The 16,742-nt window shown below is 45.0% G+C and overlaps 1 protein-coding gene across 2 annotated transcripts in view; it reads right to left on the reverse strand.

The window, feature by feature from the left end:
* Nucleotides 1-16,742, reverse strand: part of zmiz1a (zinc finger, MIZ-type containing 1a) — a 98,574-nt gene that overhangs the window by 32,016 nt on the left and 49,816 nt on the right. For both annotated transcript variants that reach the window (XM_062401018.1, XM_062401017.1), the window contains exon 4: nucleotides 448-556. In XM_062401018.1, coding sequence (XP_062257002.1) covers nucleotides 448-516 — 69 coding nt within the window. In that variant the 5' untranslated portion in view covers nucleotides 517-556. The remainder of the gene's footprint in view (nucleotides 1-447; nucleotides 557-16,742) is intronic.

A 16,742-nucleotide genomic window follows, 5' to 3' on the forward strand; every position in this document is an offset into this window, starting at 1 on the left:
CTGGCAGTCAAGGAAGCGTTTAAGCAAAACCACAACAAGGGCCAGCATACGTCAAGGCTCAGGAACGTGATGTAAGGGAAGGCAGGGCGAGGATGAGTTGGGGGGGGGGGGGGAGAGAGAGAGAGAGAAGTGGAGTCTGTTATGTAGCAAGTCTCTTTGAAGTTCCTTGTTGTGTTTGTTACCAGATTTGCCTCCTTCTCTCTCTCCCCGTCTCTCTCTCTTTCGTTCTATGACCCGGTGCAACATGATCTGTGTGCCTGGAGCTAATGGCCAGAAAAAGTAATGCCCATATAAGGTGTTGAGAGGAGAGGACAGAGAGAGTGTGAGAAAGGAGCAGAAACGAAAATTCATATTCTTCTTTGTCTCCAACATTCATGTCTGCACATTATTGACAGAGGTTAAGGGAGGGCTAATAGTAGCTGCTGCACATGGGTCTTTTATACACACCTGTTTGATGCACAGCAGCCTGTCATTGGTCTGCTGGATGTGCCGATCCATTGATGGTAACGTGTTCATCTTGATGTCTCTACCGGGACGCCATTAAAGGTGCTTTACCCTGTGACAGAAGAGGAGGAGGAGGAGAAAAGGCACATGTGTTAGAACAGGTTTCTGTCAGGTCACCCATGAGAAGAGTTTGTAGCCTCTGAATTTCAAACGGCATTTAAGCAGCCTGACAAATTCTCAAAAAGAGAATCCAGCTTGTTTATGCGGTGACTCATCGTAGGGCTCGTTCAGCCTGGAGCACATTTTTTTTGGCAATCGCACGAAACTGAGATTTTCCACAGCAGCACCGCTAACGACGGATGGAAACATGATGCAACTGAAACTTTTGCTTTACATTAGCTGTGGCAGAAAAATCCCCAGAACACTTGCTGCAACCAAGAAAGAGAGATCCGCTGCTATCGGTCTTTAAAAGAAGCACCAGCTCACGGCAAAGTTATCAGCGTGGCATAGACAACTAATTCATGCCCACGTCTAGCAACAGACGCTTTGTTAGACTTTAGCGCGTCTCTTTCTTTTAGTGCAAATCTTGTTCTGGTGAGCAGCAATAAACCCCGTGCTCACAACCACTCTGACCATCTCGGAGAAATGGATTAGGGCTGGATTAATGGGTATCGTGCTGGCCTGGCCTCTGTTCCTCTGCGCTCATCGGCATCGGTGTTGGTCAGCCTTAGATTCCTCCGCACAAAAGGCAAACTGAGGAACCACAGGTGGGTGCGAGGGGAGGGGGTGCGGGGCTCTAGAAAGCTGTTCAGTGCTGATAAAGGGTCCCCCAAGATCGCCCGCTGTGAGAAACAGAGCGAGAGAAGGAATACGATGGAAGCGCAGAGCTCAGCGAGGGAGGTTTCCTGTGTAATGCTCAGTGCGGTGCGCTTATCTTGGAAAGACTATAGCAAATATGCACACTCTTATTTCCGTCTCTCTTTCTCTCTCTTACGCACACACATAAGGGCAGGTAAACACAAAAGCTTGAGTTCTCCGCTTTAACTAAGCGTAAGGGTAAAACTTCAAAGACACATTTGGAGAATAAGAGTGTATTACTAATCCTCCAAGCTTATGCATTACCGGGGTAGAATTACCTGGAGTGCACTTACAAAGTCTTAAATATCAGTGGGTGCGTTGCTTGTCTGAGTGAGAGGGGATTCTGGTGTAAATGTGGTCAAATGGTGGGCAGCAAAACGCCTCTTGTCAAGCTGAAGGTACGAACGTTCTGCTGCAGCGGTTGCCTACAAAAATTGACATCATGCAGGGCACACGGCCACTTTGACTGCACATAAAGGGACCACACATTTGGGTGGCCTCATTCTCTCTGTGCTGCGGTTCTCAGAGTGTCCAGCAGATGTCTCCCTCTCCTGCAGCTAACCAGCATGTTTCTCACACACACACACACACACACACTCACACTACACCAAGAGCGAGTGGTCTGGAGAGGGCTCCTTAAAGCCCTGACAAGTGCTACAAATCCCCCTCAGCAGCCAGGCAGCTCCACGGACCGCTAACAGGGCACGCTCCAGCACAGGCCCGGCGCTGGCCATCTGACCTTGTGGCTATTGATTAACGTTTCTCCTCCAGCTCCCCTTCCTGCTGTCCCAACAACACACCCGCAGCCAAGACCACGCAGGAGGGAGGAGATGGCTGCCTCTAGTAGCAAAAAAATCTCCTCTTTTTTTTTTCACTCCTTCCCTCTGTTGTGATTTCACCCAAGTCCAACACACACACATATACACACACATATACACACACACCCCTCCTCCTCTCACAAATGGGCAGCGCTTTTGTTAGTCGATGAAAAGCTGGGCCCTCTGGTTCTGAAAGGGAAATGAGTGAGGTGGACGTGCAACTGGCCGGGCAGGTTGTGTACGACTGAGTTGTAACAGAGATAAGATGCGAGTCTGCCTGACTGACTGGCTGATGACTGAATGTCCGTCCAGACGTTTCCAGCACCACACCACCTCCCCCCCCCCCTCCAGCCACTCACGGGGAAAAAATGTGTTGCATAACAGACGATGCTTTGGCAGGAACATGGCAGGAGCCCTCCTCTTGCCCCATCCTCACCTCTTTCTGTTTACCATCAAAAAAACACACGCTTATCTGTCGTCTCTACGTCGCCACAGAAACGAGTGAAGAATCGCAATCTCTGCCGAACTTTTTTATTTTTTCAATAAATTCTGGATTGTGGAGTTCTATCTTTTCAATTTTCCGTTTCAGACTTTAAGGGGCTAGTCGTCCTGGTGGAGCATGCACACCCCGGAAATGGGCCCACTTTATCTTTATTGTCTCGCTAACATCTTAATCAGCTCCACTCAACACTGCTAACCAGAGGTGCAAAGCAACGGATTACACTTCTCATTATGCCGCACATATTACAACCTCCATTTAAACGGCAGTGGGTGGGTACTGCTATGAATCACGGAGGAGTCGCAAACCACAAATAACACTCACATCCAATGAAGCGTCTGTCTCTCTCTCTCTCTCTCTCACACAAACACACACACTCTTAGTTTCCTTCCTTATCACTTTCCAGAGTAAAAACAAGCTGGGGGAAGTGGGGCAAGAAATAAGTGCTCGGAAAAAACAAAAGCACAGTAATATGAAAAGCAGTGGAGTATGGCAGGAAGGGGGCAAGAAGGACCAGCCTCAGTGGGGAAAAGAGACACAGAGAGAAACGAGGAATAAAGTGCTGAAATTATCTCTTCATTACCAACACACACACACACACGCACACACACACACACACACGCAGACACGCACACACGCACACGCACACACAAACTTATTCACGGGCAAACACGTAGCATATGATCACTCATAGCATGAGTGATTTCTCATTTCAGACAAATGACTACCACCTTTGTCAAGAGCAGCTTGCTTTGTGGATGTCATCAGTAGTGGGGGTTGCATGGAAGCAGTGACGTATAGGAGCTTTCACTGAGTATTGTATCGGAGTGTATTGAGAGCAGGACTGGAATCAGAGTCAATATGTTTGTAAGAATATCGTCTGACATTATCAACCAAACAAACTTTTGAAGATGTAGGTGTTAAACGGGGCTGAATAATTCAGCTTAGAATTGAGATCCGAATTATCTCCCATTATCAGAGAGGATTTTCTGTGGGAGACATTACATTGCTTTACTATTAAAAATGTGTCCTTTACTCAAACTTTTCCCTCACTGGTTAAATTTCACTACAAGTTTTCAGCTACTCTGCATCATGTGGGGTTACGCTGCATGAACTTTCAGCTACTGCTCACTTCCAGTATTTAAATCTTCCAAGAATATGATCCTGCTAAAAACCAAGTTTTTTTTGGAAGTTATGCTTTGGGTTGATTGAGTTTTACTGGCCCATAAGGGCAGAAGTATATTCTGTGCATGAATGTTTAACAATTAGGAATTTTCATGTAATATTGCACAAAATAACACATATTTCCTAGCGATGCTTCGTTGTGGAATCCTGAGTTTATCCTGTGTGAAAACTGGCCCGCGGGCAGTGCACAGTAATATACAGAAGCCCCCAGGTGAAGTCTGACCACAGCCTATCTTCATTATTCAGTCTGTTAAGGGAAAACAGGTCTATTACTCCTGCTCTCCGGACACAGCGGGGGATCTTCTCTTCTCCTCCTCCTCCTCCTCGTCTTCAGTTATATGGTCACAGATTTTCTTTCTCTCACTTCCATGTCCTTTTTTTTGCTCCCCTTTTTCTGTAGCCCTCAGACATCATTAGAGCCACCCAGCATGCAGCTACTTTCCACCACCTTCCATTTTCTATTCTATCATTTTCTTCTCCCCTTCCCTCATATCTCAACCCTGCTGCCACTCTTCCTCCCTCCCTCCCACATCGTCCTCCTCCTTCCTGGGGCCCCGTGCGGGAGCTGCCATAACAGGAGGTGGAATGGATTCATTTGCTCTAATGTGGTTTGGGCTGCAGCGTGGCACGGCACAGAGCGACACTTTCTCCCATGCACCGAGCTTCTCTCTCTCCCTCTCTCTCCCTCTCTCTCTGCAGTTCATGTGTTTTCAAACAGGCCAATCAACACCACTCAGCTGTGCTGGCCTCTCTCTCTCCCTCCCACAATCTCTGCTCTCAGTGTGTCTGTAAAAAAGCCACCAACCCCCCCTCCTCCCTCTCCCCCCCCCCCCCCCCCCCCCCTCTCTCTCATACACACGCACCATTATCTCTAGTGGCAAACTCACATAGCCACACACACTCTGTTTTTCCTCTCATTGCCTTTATTTTCTCTGCTGCCCTCCACTTTGGCCTCTTCATTCTTTTCATGTTTTTTTTTACAAACCTACTTCCATCATCACACCTCTGTCTTCTCACTTTGTTTTGCTCTTTGCATTATTTTGTAGACTTCCTTCTAATCCTCTCCTCCACTAATCTCTCCCCTCCTCTCTCCTTCTCGCTCTCAGCGAAGCCAACTATTAGACATATCACTCCCTCCGGCCTTTATAAAACTCAGCCCTCTCGCAGAGCATCATGCCCACCAGCCCGTATAAAAAATATGAAATGACTTCTCCCAAGGGCTGGGAAGCAAAAAATAAGCTCTAAATGTTGCTGTTTGTTTATCTTCTGTTTTAATGTGACAACCGCAGAAGCACGGGGCAGCTATGTGACACCCAACACTGCAATGCAAACAGCTGTGATGTGGGGACACACGAGCCGCGCTGTTGCTGTCTATAAATATGGAGCTTCAGTTATGGAGTATTGCAGGTATGCGCCACCAGATACTCGCGGGTGTGGCCGATTATTTCACCACTCGATGTGTGAGATCAAAAAAAAAAAGAGCACGTGTACTCACTGAGCACTGATGTGTCCTCTCTTAACTTAACAGCTCTGTGCAGTTAGGTTTTATCAGGGTTGGGCAACATTTAAATAGGTCAATATTAGAATAATGGAACTGAATACCTCAATTAAGTATTGTAACAATCTTTCCGAGGTTATTAATGATTTTACATGACACTTGCACACTTATACAAAAGATCATAGGTCTGCATGACCATCTAGTGATTATTCTTTATTTAACTCTTGCAAGAAATACAGACTTTTAAGACACCAAATTGCTCATTTTGTAAAACAGTCAAAAGTTCCATGGTGTAACATTTTCAGTGATTTTTTGCCTCCACTAACCAATCAAGAAGCAGCTTACATTAATGTCTGTCCGGACTTATATTTTATACTAATGAAGAGATTTGTGTTTTGTCATCATAATTAGAGTATGAATGAATGTATCAGTTATGACCAGTAACCCAGTAACCTTAACCTTTGACGAACAAATCAGTAATTCCTGGAGTCCGAGTGAACGTTAAAATGTCAAACTTGGAGGTGTTCCCTGTAGATATCGCTTTCACGAGAATGGGACGAATAGATGGATTAGCCAAAAAAGTAACACCTCAGGCCCTGAATGTCACAAAACAATGTTGTTATATTTGAGACGATCGAATCATTGAGGGTTTGGATTTTTTAATTTGCAGACAGACATAGTTAGATGGAGAACAGCCTGAAACTAAAGAGCCAAATATTGCTTTCAGGAGCTGGTAGAGCAGCACCAGCACTTATTTAATTTGTATTGGCGTGGAACGTCTGCTGAGTCAAGTGTACGGTCCAGTCCTGTCTTTAGCTTTAATATCAAACCTTTGCATGGACTCAACTCTACATGAGACACAAAATCAGGTCATGCATGAGCAGAGCAGAGCGTCACATGATAAATGAATGAACTCCTTATTCCATAGAATGTTCCAGTTGCAGTGGGACTATGAATACCAGCTGGGGATGATTGTATGTCCTGGCTGCCATGCACTATTTTCCACTGTCACGACGAGGCAATATCCCATGCACAAGGGAGGAAGCCAATGAGTACGTGTGTGTGTGTGTGTCAAGGCCAATGTGTAACCTTCATCGCTGTATGAAGCCATCAGAGCCCATTCAATGGAAAAAGTGCCCAAATCGTATAAGCTCTTTTAAGTGGAAAAGCAGCAGTGTGTAATATTTTAAGAAGAATACAGAGTGTCTGAGGAGAGGGGAGGAGAATGATTGACAGTGCAGGCTGACAGGCTTGTGTAAAGCTAACCTTATGGGCCTGACTCCAGCCGAGCTGTTAGCTCACACGCCGCCCCCTGTGACTGCTGAATGGGTAAACTGACAAATTCCATGTCCTTCGGTTTCAGCACCGGCAAACTGCTGACCCAAATGCAATTAAACAACATCCGCCGGGATGAGTGTAACACATCTTTGCACGGTGGCATATGAATGTGCATGTAATGGTCTATGTGAGGAGAGAGTGATGAAGTGTGCGCAGGGAGGAGAAACCGGAAGAAAAAATTAAACAGGGGGAAGAGAGCGAGACTTACAAAGAGTGAGTGTGATTCAATCTGCTCAGTAAACCATGAAATAGTATTGGTGTCATTAGAGTGAGCAAAAATATATTTGTGCCAGTCTGTCCTCCACTCCCCTCGTCTAGGACTCATAAAAGCACAATCCTCACAAAAGAAACCAAGCAGCCCAGCTTCTCTGTACTCGGTGGAACAACACGTCCTACAGTGCTGCAGCCCCTGCCGAACAACCTTTATTTCTCCCTCTGATCTTTCATGGAGCAAATCCAATTAGCCAATGAGAAAAAAAAATATTCATAAGCATTTCCAATTACACCTCATGCTAAAATCAGTGTGAACTAACCCATACAGTGCAACCAAGACTGTACTTAACAGAATATGCCAATAATTGAAAGACTAGCTACTTTTTCCTCAGCTGTGTAAGAGCTGCTTCATAAAATTAAATAAAAAATTGTGGCCTTGCTCTTTCAGTTAGCATGAAACTGATCAACAGCACACAACACTCAAATCAAATGCACAAAGGATGTCTCATAATCTAACACAACTGAGGAAAAGTAGCTGAAGGCGCACAATGAGAACAGGCCCGACTTAGGCATCAGATCAGAAATAGATTTGTTTTCTTGTTGTGATTTTTGGGGAGAAAAAGCTGTTTCCTCAACCTTCACAACGGCCTGCCTCCAGCTCCATGCAATAATGATGCAAGGCTTCCTCATTAGTTCTTCCTGCAACCGCGTTAGAGGCTGCGATGATGCCATCTATCGACGGAATTATTCGGCCAGAAATCTTTTACGTGTTTAAATAACATATTATTGAACTACAGGATTAAAGTTCATCAGGTGCCTGGTATGTTATGGTAAATTTTAAATGAATAATAGATGATAAAATGCTCTTTGACAAAGTCCGTGCTGCTGAAGAGTTTGACCAAAGGGGGGAAAAAAAGTGGGGAGGGGTAACTGATGTCTCCACCACTTTGCCAACAGTATGCAGAATTGGTGCAAAATATGGGGCTTGTTCAAGGACACTGAAAGATCCGACAGTCGAAAATCCAATGCAACATATAAAAACAAATCGCTTTTGCACACTCCAAGTGAAATCCTTTGACGGTGGATTTTCACTCAAACAGCTAAATAACCTCAGAGAGAGCGAGACCTTTCTATATGGGTATAGAGAGGAGAATGATGTGCTCATTCATCTTGCTGTGTGCGTGTGTGTGTTTGCATGAGCAGCGGAGAACACAAAACATCTGCTTGCTGTGAAAATGAAACAGCCTAATGGTGTACACAGAACGCCAGCTTTATTCACTGAAGGACCAATCCACACAGGTACTATTTGGCACAGAGAGCGCGAAAAAAACAGCATTGAAGGGCTAATGTGCTTTCAACACACATGTTTTTAGTGTTGTAAAGCACTCGGCCAGTGGGTGTGATCCCAGGTATCGTTACTCAGTCCATCCTACAGGCTTTTCGAACGTCAAAATGTTTGACATTGCAGACAGACACAGAAAAGCCCCTTCATGTGAGCATTTGTGCTCTTTCTGTCACCAATGTAACTCCACTGTGGCCCCTCCTGTGAGGCTCACGGTATCTTGGAGGGAACGGAGACAGACAAATAGATGGGGAAGAGAGGGGGAGGGAGAAAAACACTCACACATGTAGTGGGAGGCAGGGGGAGAGAGAGAGAGAGAGGGAGAGAGAGGGATGGCGAGAGGTCATCCCTGGGTAATTTGTTTTGGTCCTTTCAGAGCACAGACACACAGGGAGCAGGTAAACCAATTACAGTGTGACATGAATCACTAAGACTACAGGCAGCCACGCAGCCGGCCAGCCAGCCAGCCAGCCAGCCATGAGCAGCCACACAGCCGAGCTAGTGCATGCTGTCTCTTCCCCTAAGTGCTGGTCAATCACAAGCCACAGCCCTCGCTCCTCCCTTGACCATGATTGCACATCTGAAGGAGAAAAAACAAACATCATTTCCCAAACGGCCTCAGTGCTGAGAGATCCCGTGAACCTCTGATGGTTCCTAAATGTTTGCTTTCACTGGTCCTGGATGTTCCTCTGAAGGAAAACACCTTGGTTGGTGGGAAATATCGAGGATTGACCCCAACAGAAAAAAACGGCATATGTAATGCAGTGCAGATGAGGGTGGAGAAGCATTTGCGAAAACACAACTGGGACCATCATCTGTGATGAATCAATCTAATCTGACAGTATGTGTTTTGGCTCCTTCCGATCCAGCCTGTTTTCAAACCACAAACAATAATGATAATGATACGGCTCCGTTGAAGACTCGCAAGGTTGGATGTCAGATCCCGACGGATCTCAGAGCCAAGCCAAATGCTTGAGGGGAAGGTTCTAAGTATTTACACGACAAAGACTTATAGGCAATTACTTTAATTTCCTTAATCGCCCAACGGCTGTCAAAATGGTGTCATGTCAGGCCTTCGACACATTAGCGCCACTGGCTATATAATGGAGGAGCGGGAAACAACTTGTAAATAAACAATCATCCAGGTCCCTTTCTCTGCGGCAACAGCCCTAATCCTCAAGTTGATGCTAAACTGACAGGAGCGTCACGAAAATCCACCGAGCATCAGAAAGGCAAGAGAATGAAGTTGACAAGGAGAGGGATTGGACTGGATTAGATATCGCCTTGGCACTTGGTTTTATTTGATGTGGCCTTACTTCACGTTGTAGATTCAGGAGGGGGTAAATATTTGATGAAGGGGCGTGATGGTGTTGGGCTCGCCGCTGCCAGGGGGCGTTCGGAGGGAGCGACTGATAAAGATGGCAGCAGGCAGGTTGTCCATCAGCGCTGGTGCAAAGACTGTCGCCCCTCTCTCTCAACAAGTTTAGTAAGAACCGGGCTACTCTAATGTTAGCTCAACGGGCGAACATCGCTCTCCCCTCGAGTGTGCATCAGTATGCTCTCTCATGCATTTACACCTACACACACACACACACACAGAGTGAGCACTAGTGGGGCAGCAGAGAGTCACAGTTGGAAGAGATTTCCTGAGATGTTAAATCTACCATCTTGCTGCCCCCTTGAAAATTAATAAGGGCCTCTGATCTGCTCTCTGAGAGCCACTAACTGGCCATTTGCACTGTCTGGCTCCACTGGAAAAGGCACTCCCCACTTCCTCTCAGGAACCCTTTGCTCTCTTTTTTCCTCCTTCTCTCCATCACACCCGCTGATCTCTTTCCCCTCTCTGTCCGTTTCACCCCACAATTTCCTATTTTTCTTCCCGCCACCTTTATTCTCTTCCTCCCATCTCCACCCTCTTCATCTCAGTCCCCTCTCCGTTCTTCCCACCCCCCCCACAGCCCCTTCTGAACTCCTTGTTCCCCTCCATCCCACCTCCTCCTCCTCTCCTTTCTCTCCCCTCTCTCTCTCTCTCTTTCTCTCTCCCTATCCTCTGGCCCTAAAACCAGCCCCTTGGCCGCCTGCTTGCGCTCACTCAGATGGCTGTTACCATGACAACCCTGTTCTTTCAGCTCTCGCAAAATAATGAAGACAATGTGTTTTCCATTTAGATGAGTTTTCTGGCGCAGCGGGGAGATATGGAGTGTCCATCTTGCCTCCTCTTTCACTGCGGAGGAAATATAATAAAAAAGGGTTTCTAACCTCTCTCTCTCTCTTTGACACTCCTTCGCTCTGCCTCTCTCGCTCTCTACACACTTGCACACGCACAGATTAGGTGGCGTGTAAGCCGTCTGGGTGGTAAAGTGAGCTCTGTGTTTTGTTTTGTTGTTTTTTTTCCCAACCAAAGGGGAGAGAGAACAGCAGCGGAAGGTAAAGTGTGGCTGGTGTTGCAACAAAGCACATCATCTGCAGCTATCCTTTTTCTTTGGCATCTGCAGTGTCAACTCAGTGCATAAAAAACTGATTGACAGGTGGAGATGGGACTTTGCTGTTTAAAAAAAAAACAACAGCAATGAAATCACAGCAGACAACTTGTTTGTGATAGATTACATAGACCTGCTCCCTGTTGTCAAATCCGAGCACTGACAATGATAAACTGTGAACATTTCCAGTCTTATTTGTTTGTTTTTTGGGGGACTTAGTGATGATATTTTCACAGCATAATGCTCCAGCGCGGAAATAAATGCCATGACAACTAAAATTGATGGAGAGAGCTCGCTTTCTCTCTCTCTCTCTCTCTCGCTTGTGTAGATTTATTAACCTGCACAGTGCACGAAGGGACCTACAATCCAACCACTTGTTACGGGCTGAAAAGTTACAATTACTCTGCTCTGAAAGGGAATTCGGTTGCACCTCAGCAGCATTTTCACCCAAAGGGTCAACATAAACAAGAAAATCATTTCTATAGAGAATGGTGTTGGAATAAAATATTTGAATATGAAAGAAGGTGAAAGTTAAAGGTAAAGTTTTGGTCTCAGAGTCCAACACCAGGTCGGGTATTGGGGAACCTGTAAAAAAGTTCGGACCCGGGTCAAATTTTTAAGTTTCTGAAGAAAACTGAAATGATCAATAATTCATCCTATTTAAAGCCTTGTCAGCTGCAGAATTTGTTTTATCATGAAAGCTTATGACATCACCTTTCAAGCCTTCACCTCGGCTATAACGGTCACTACCAACAGCAAACTAGCTAATGCATCAAAATGGATCACATTAAGACAGAAATAGCCACAGTGGAATGCTTCTCAATGGCTTTGGTACTTGTGAATAGTGCCAAATAGTATTAGGTTTCGATAGCCACAAGCTTTTCCGAGAACACAACTCAACCATGATAACGGAAGGACACGAAGGCCAAAACCCATTCGGTGTGAGTGATTGTTTATGTGGCATGTGTGTTTAATCATGGGAGTTAATTGCAGGTAACAAGTCAGGTCCAGTACGGGGCTTTTTGCTGGTTTGCATGTTTTGACCTGTGCACGACTCTGATCTGCGTTCAAAAATCCATCTTCGCACTTAGAAGCCTTAAATAAGACAAGCATCAACTCAGAAGTTGAGGCAGCCGATCTGCACAGGGACAGACTCTGTGTGCTAACACACTTTGGAATATTTTACGTTGCTTTGGGAAAATATACAGCCTTCAGCAATGAGACACATATGGGAGAAATAGAGAGAGCTGTGCGCAGTATAATATCTGTATGTCTGTGTGTTTACAGTGGAAATAGTGAGTCTGGGACATTTTCTTTGGGTCTCTTTTCCAGTGTTTATGGAGAGCGGTGAGGAACAACACTTCCTGAGAGGAAAGCCAGCTTTCCGAGCCCAAACCCTCTTCCAAGCCCCGCAGACGGGGAATGCTGTCTCCAATTTATGTTTTCACCCAGTGCCGCATAAACAGAGTGTGTGTGTGCTTGTGTGCGTGTGTATAGGTGTGTTTCAGATAACACAATCATGTACAAATGAACCAAAACATTTTCAGAACATGCTGTTTACATCTGTAATAGACCTTTCTCATGGAGATGCCTGTTTTGAGGAGACAATATTTAAAAAAGAGTCAAGCCTTATCAAAATCTCACTCCACTGACCTACTCCTACTCCTGTCTTGTGTTTCATCTACCCGGGCCTGTCAACAACAGTGAAGGAGCAGTTTTAAAAAAGAATGCTGGGAGGAGAATCTTCTCCTCTCCTCACTTTCTCTCTCTTCCCTCGTTCTTAATTACATCCAGATCAGACTATTAATGAAGTCAGTCGGATTTTAACAACACCTACAGGGAGTGGAAGAAGGTTTCTCTGAGCCAGCAAACACATCAAATCAAATCTGGCTCCTGGACCTGACAAGTTTTGTGGCCAATTAAAATGACACATTAAAGTAAGACTAATGATTATTTCCACTGTCAATTAATCTGTCTGTAATTATTTTGGTTTTATTGAAGGAGTCTAAGTATATTGATTTAACACTTGTCACAGTAACTAAATATGAAATTTCACTGCATCAGAGCCAGCTTTAACAAGAATGGTGGCTGCTGTACATTACCCACAATGCAACTCTGCCTTGCTTCAAGCAGTGATGGGGAGCGGGCAACAGATGTCAGGTGAACTCCCGTATTTCTAATGCTAACAAATTTTCATTTTCAATCAACAGACTCAAGTGACATCTTAGTGACATCTTATGAAAACAGCTTTTGCAAATAGCCACTGGACCACATATGCAGTGGGAATTCTCAAAACCATCTAACAGACAGATCTAAAACTGGTACAGTTCAACCAAAATCAAAATGTTCAAAACTAGAGGAAATGTCACAAAAAACTAAAAATGCCATTTTCGAGATTCCAGAGCCAAATGTGGGCATTTTCATAACTCGACCTTGACTCAGGAGATAGAAAGTTGGGGGTTTGAAACCCCCGTTTTCTTCTTGGGCAAGATACTGAACCCCATATTGCCCCTGATGGCTACACTGACTGGAGGCCTACATGAATATGTGTGATGGAAAAAGGGCTGCATATAGAGGCACTGTATGAATGGGAGAATGCAACTTGCACTGCAAATAACTCTAAAATATTAGTTTAACAATTATAAAATATAGAGGCAGCTGATTTCTGTTCTATTTGCTCGACAACTTAGCTTAACGATTAATCGAGTGAGTTCCTTCGCGGTGCTGTGGCGGTGCTGGGGCAGAATTAATCATCCATCAGCTCTCTGCTGTTTGAAGTGCAGCGGGGGAGTGACTGCTCGCCATGTGTGCCGATGTATATATTTTCAAACAAACCCAAACATAAGCTATGAAGAAAGTGCATCATATATCACCAGATTTTCTCAGATTGTTTACTTGTCTAATGTGAGAGCTATGCGTGTTTAATCCTAAAGAGTATGGATCACCAGTGATGCACATAGAAACAAAGATGGGGTTGTGGTTCCACAGTGATGACGGCCTTTTTTGGAGCACGTTTCCGTTTTTGTGGTTTAAGTTGCTCCAGTGATGGCGTTGCTTCCCACACGCATCCATATTTGATCTACAGCATGTGGCGGAAAACAGCCTCTGCGCTCCAGTCGCTCTGTTCTACAAGACACTGCTGTCAAAAAGCATGATGGCAATATGTGAGCGGGAACGGTCTCATTTATATGTTTACACATGTGAGCCCATTTGTGCGTCAGTAGTGCCACGAGGTTGTGTGCGTTTCTGTTTGGGTGTGTACTTAAATGTCTGTCTTTCTCTTTAACGCCACTTTCCACTGCCACCTGCAGAGCACGGTAGTACGTACACACATCTGACGTACACACACGTACACACAAATCCCAGCAGATCAAAAACACTGCACTCCATCAAATCCAGTGAAAAGCCTGTTTGCTGATGACCTGCTGCAAAGACAACAGGCAGCTGGGGTGGGAGACGAAAGGAGAGGGGGGGAGAGGGAGGGAGAAAAAAAGCGAGAGGTGAGGGGTGAGAGTGGCTGAAACGGGGAAGCAATCGGGGAGAAGCCGACTGCAGGGGCTTTTATTATCAGCCATTGTAAAGGAGCTAGGTGGGATAATTGGTCTCCTAAGCTCAATGCTCAGCATGCATTTTTAATGAGCCCACACTGTTGCTCATTTAATATATAGGCAGGAGCTCGCCGATAAGGAAGAAACAGTGAAACGCTGATGTTTATGGAGAAGGGTGAGCCGAGGGAGACACAGATATATTTAATTAATCCTCTGCTCAGGATTCTCTTGTTAATGTTATTAGTCGTTTGTTACATAATTGCAGTATATATGTCTAATCATGTCAGAAAGGCATCTGGATCAATTGTATATTACTGAGAGTGACCACGAAGTTCAATCTTTAATTTTTAACAAGATATTTAACATTACAGTGACAGAAGGATTATGAATAAATGAAAGCTGCAGTTATCACAACAAGCATAGTCATTGCTGCAAGTTTCCAGTAATTATTGTAATGGAAAAGTATTTTCAGTGTTGTTTCTATAAATGATTCAGATATATTTTAGACCTATTATTGTCAAAAATATATTATTTTGGGGCTTTGAAGCTTTATTGACAAGTACCTTAAGTTAAGAGGGACAAGGTTGATGTTGATGTATTATCAACAATACATTTCTTACTTAATTGGCCATTTGGTTGTTTTTGTAGTATGCATACAAATAAAAAAACAGCATTCAAATAAAGATTTGGATTCAATTACCATGTGAGCGGTCAAGGCTTGGAGGCATCCCGGTCATTCCTTCTTAAGAGGGTCAGGGAGGAACGACTTGACACTGTGGATCTGAGAGAGCTAAGAGTGAATCTCACCAATGACTAGTTAACCTCCTAAATCACACACTGGGAACCGGGATCTAAAGCCTTTAAACCAAATTCACAGCTGATAAACTAAGGCCAAAGGTCAAACCTCCCCAGTCAGACGCTGTGGGGAAGTACAGTGAGTGAATAAAACACACACACACACACACACACACTTGTTCCGGCCAAAGACTTCTGACTTGTCAAAGCACCTCGTAATGTTCTCGCTGACCCCAAAGCAACAAAACGAGCAACCCTTCACACCACAGCGGTCTCCGACGGGCATTAGAGGGCTGCGCTGAGCAGGAAGTTAAGAGGCTCGTGGCGCGGCGCAGAAGCGTTCGAGTTTAAGTGAATTAAGAAAACTAAGTTGTGTTTAGCCTCAGCATGAGTCCATCTCTCCTTGTTGGAGGGCATAGTGCCTGGGCTGCCACCTCGTAATAGCATTAAACACCTCCCAGAGCGATGTTTGGGAGCGAGTACGCTGCAGCACAGACACCGAAAGGGCTGCCTACAACAGAGGACTGAACTTGGACGTAGAACAAAAAGTGGTTACGTATAAGTGGGGGGGAATTAAAGACTTGTGGCAGGAGGGATAAAGAGTGGACAGGAGGCAGAGAGGAGAGGTGGCAGGTGGAGGGAGTTTGATTAATGACAGGTCTTTTTTTGCCCTTCTCCGGCTCTCCCCCCCCCCCCCCCCCTCCCTCCTGCAGTACTTCCTTCGGGGACTACACAGACCTCCTCCAGCATCCTGCTCTGAAGCACACTGTGAGATCTCCAGTCTGGGCCCATCCATCAACCCTGCTCTCATCCTGAATGCATGAAGTAGCCGGCCACAACAGAGGACCCGACTCCCCTCAGTAGTGACCCGAACACAGCGTGTCTGTCTTCTCTCCACCCGGGTTCCAGCTAATGATCATTTTTACTATTGACAAATAGTTCAGTCTAGGAAACATCATAAAATAGTTATCAGTGCCTATCACACTTGGACAGAACACACAGTGAGAGCTTGAAAGTGATCGGTGCAGAAATACAGATCTAAAACTAAATCTTGAAAATAACCAAATCTCTGGGTAGAGGAGACATTTTGTTTACAAAATCATTTAACATTCAACAAAAGAAGTCCAGCCTCTAAAATAATGTCTGAGCACAAGCGACTGTACAATTATTGCATGCTGTCTGAAACTAGTATATTATGACTTAAAATCATAAGAAAAGCTAATAATTGACTTCCAGCTTTTGTCACCATAGACGGCTAAATACTCAATACTACTGTTTGGTATTAAAAGGCGGTGTGGTTCAATGACCTTATTGCGCAACATGCAGAAGAGGAGAAGTGATAGAAATAAAAGAAAAAAACAATAGTTAAAACTAGTGCTTCTTTCCACCCATGGAGACTGCTTCAATGTCTTGAAACTATATTCTAAACTACTAAGTAATTAGCTGTTTATGCGAATGCATTTTTAAAATGAATGGCTTCATCACAAACCTGCAGTGTGTACTCTGTACATATGTTGGTACACATGTCAGTGTGGTTAAACAGGGTTACGTAGTCATCAGGCCGTGGCCGCTCTCTTTGATGTGAGCACAAAAGCTGCCAAGCAGATGTGAGCGAGCCCCCACCTCCACCGCCAAACACCCCCACCCCCCAGCCCAGAGGCCAATCCTCTCCTCTGACTTAGCAACACACACACACACACACACACACACACACACACACACAC

The sequence above is a fragment of the Platichthys flesus genome, chromosome 12 (genome assembly GCF_949316205.1).
Source record: "Platichthys flesus chromosome 12, fPlaFle2.1, whole genome shotgun sequence".
NCBI classification, from domain to species: Eukaryota; Metazoa; Chordata; class Actinopteri; order Pleuronectiformes; family Pleuronectidae; genus Platichthys; species Platichthys flesus.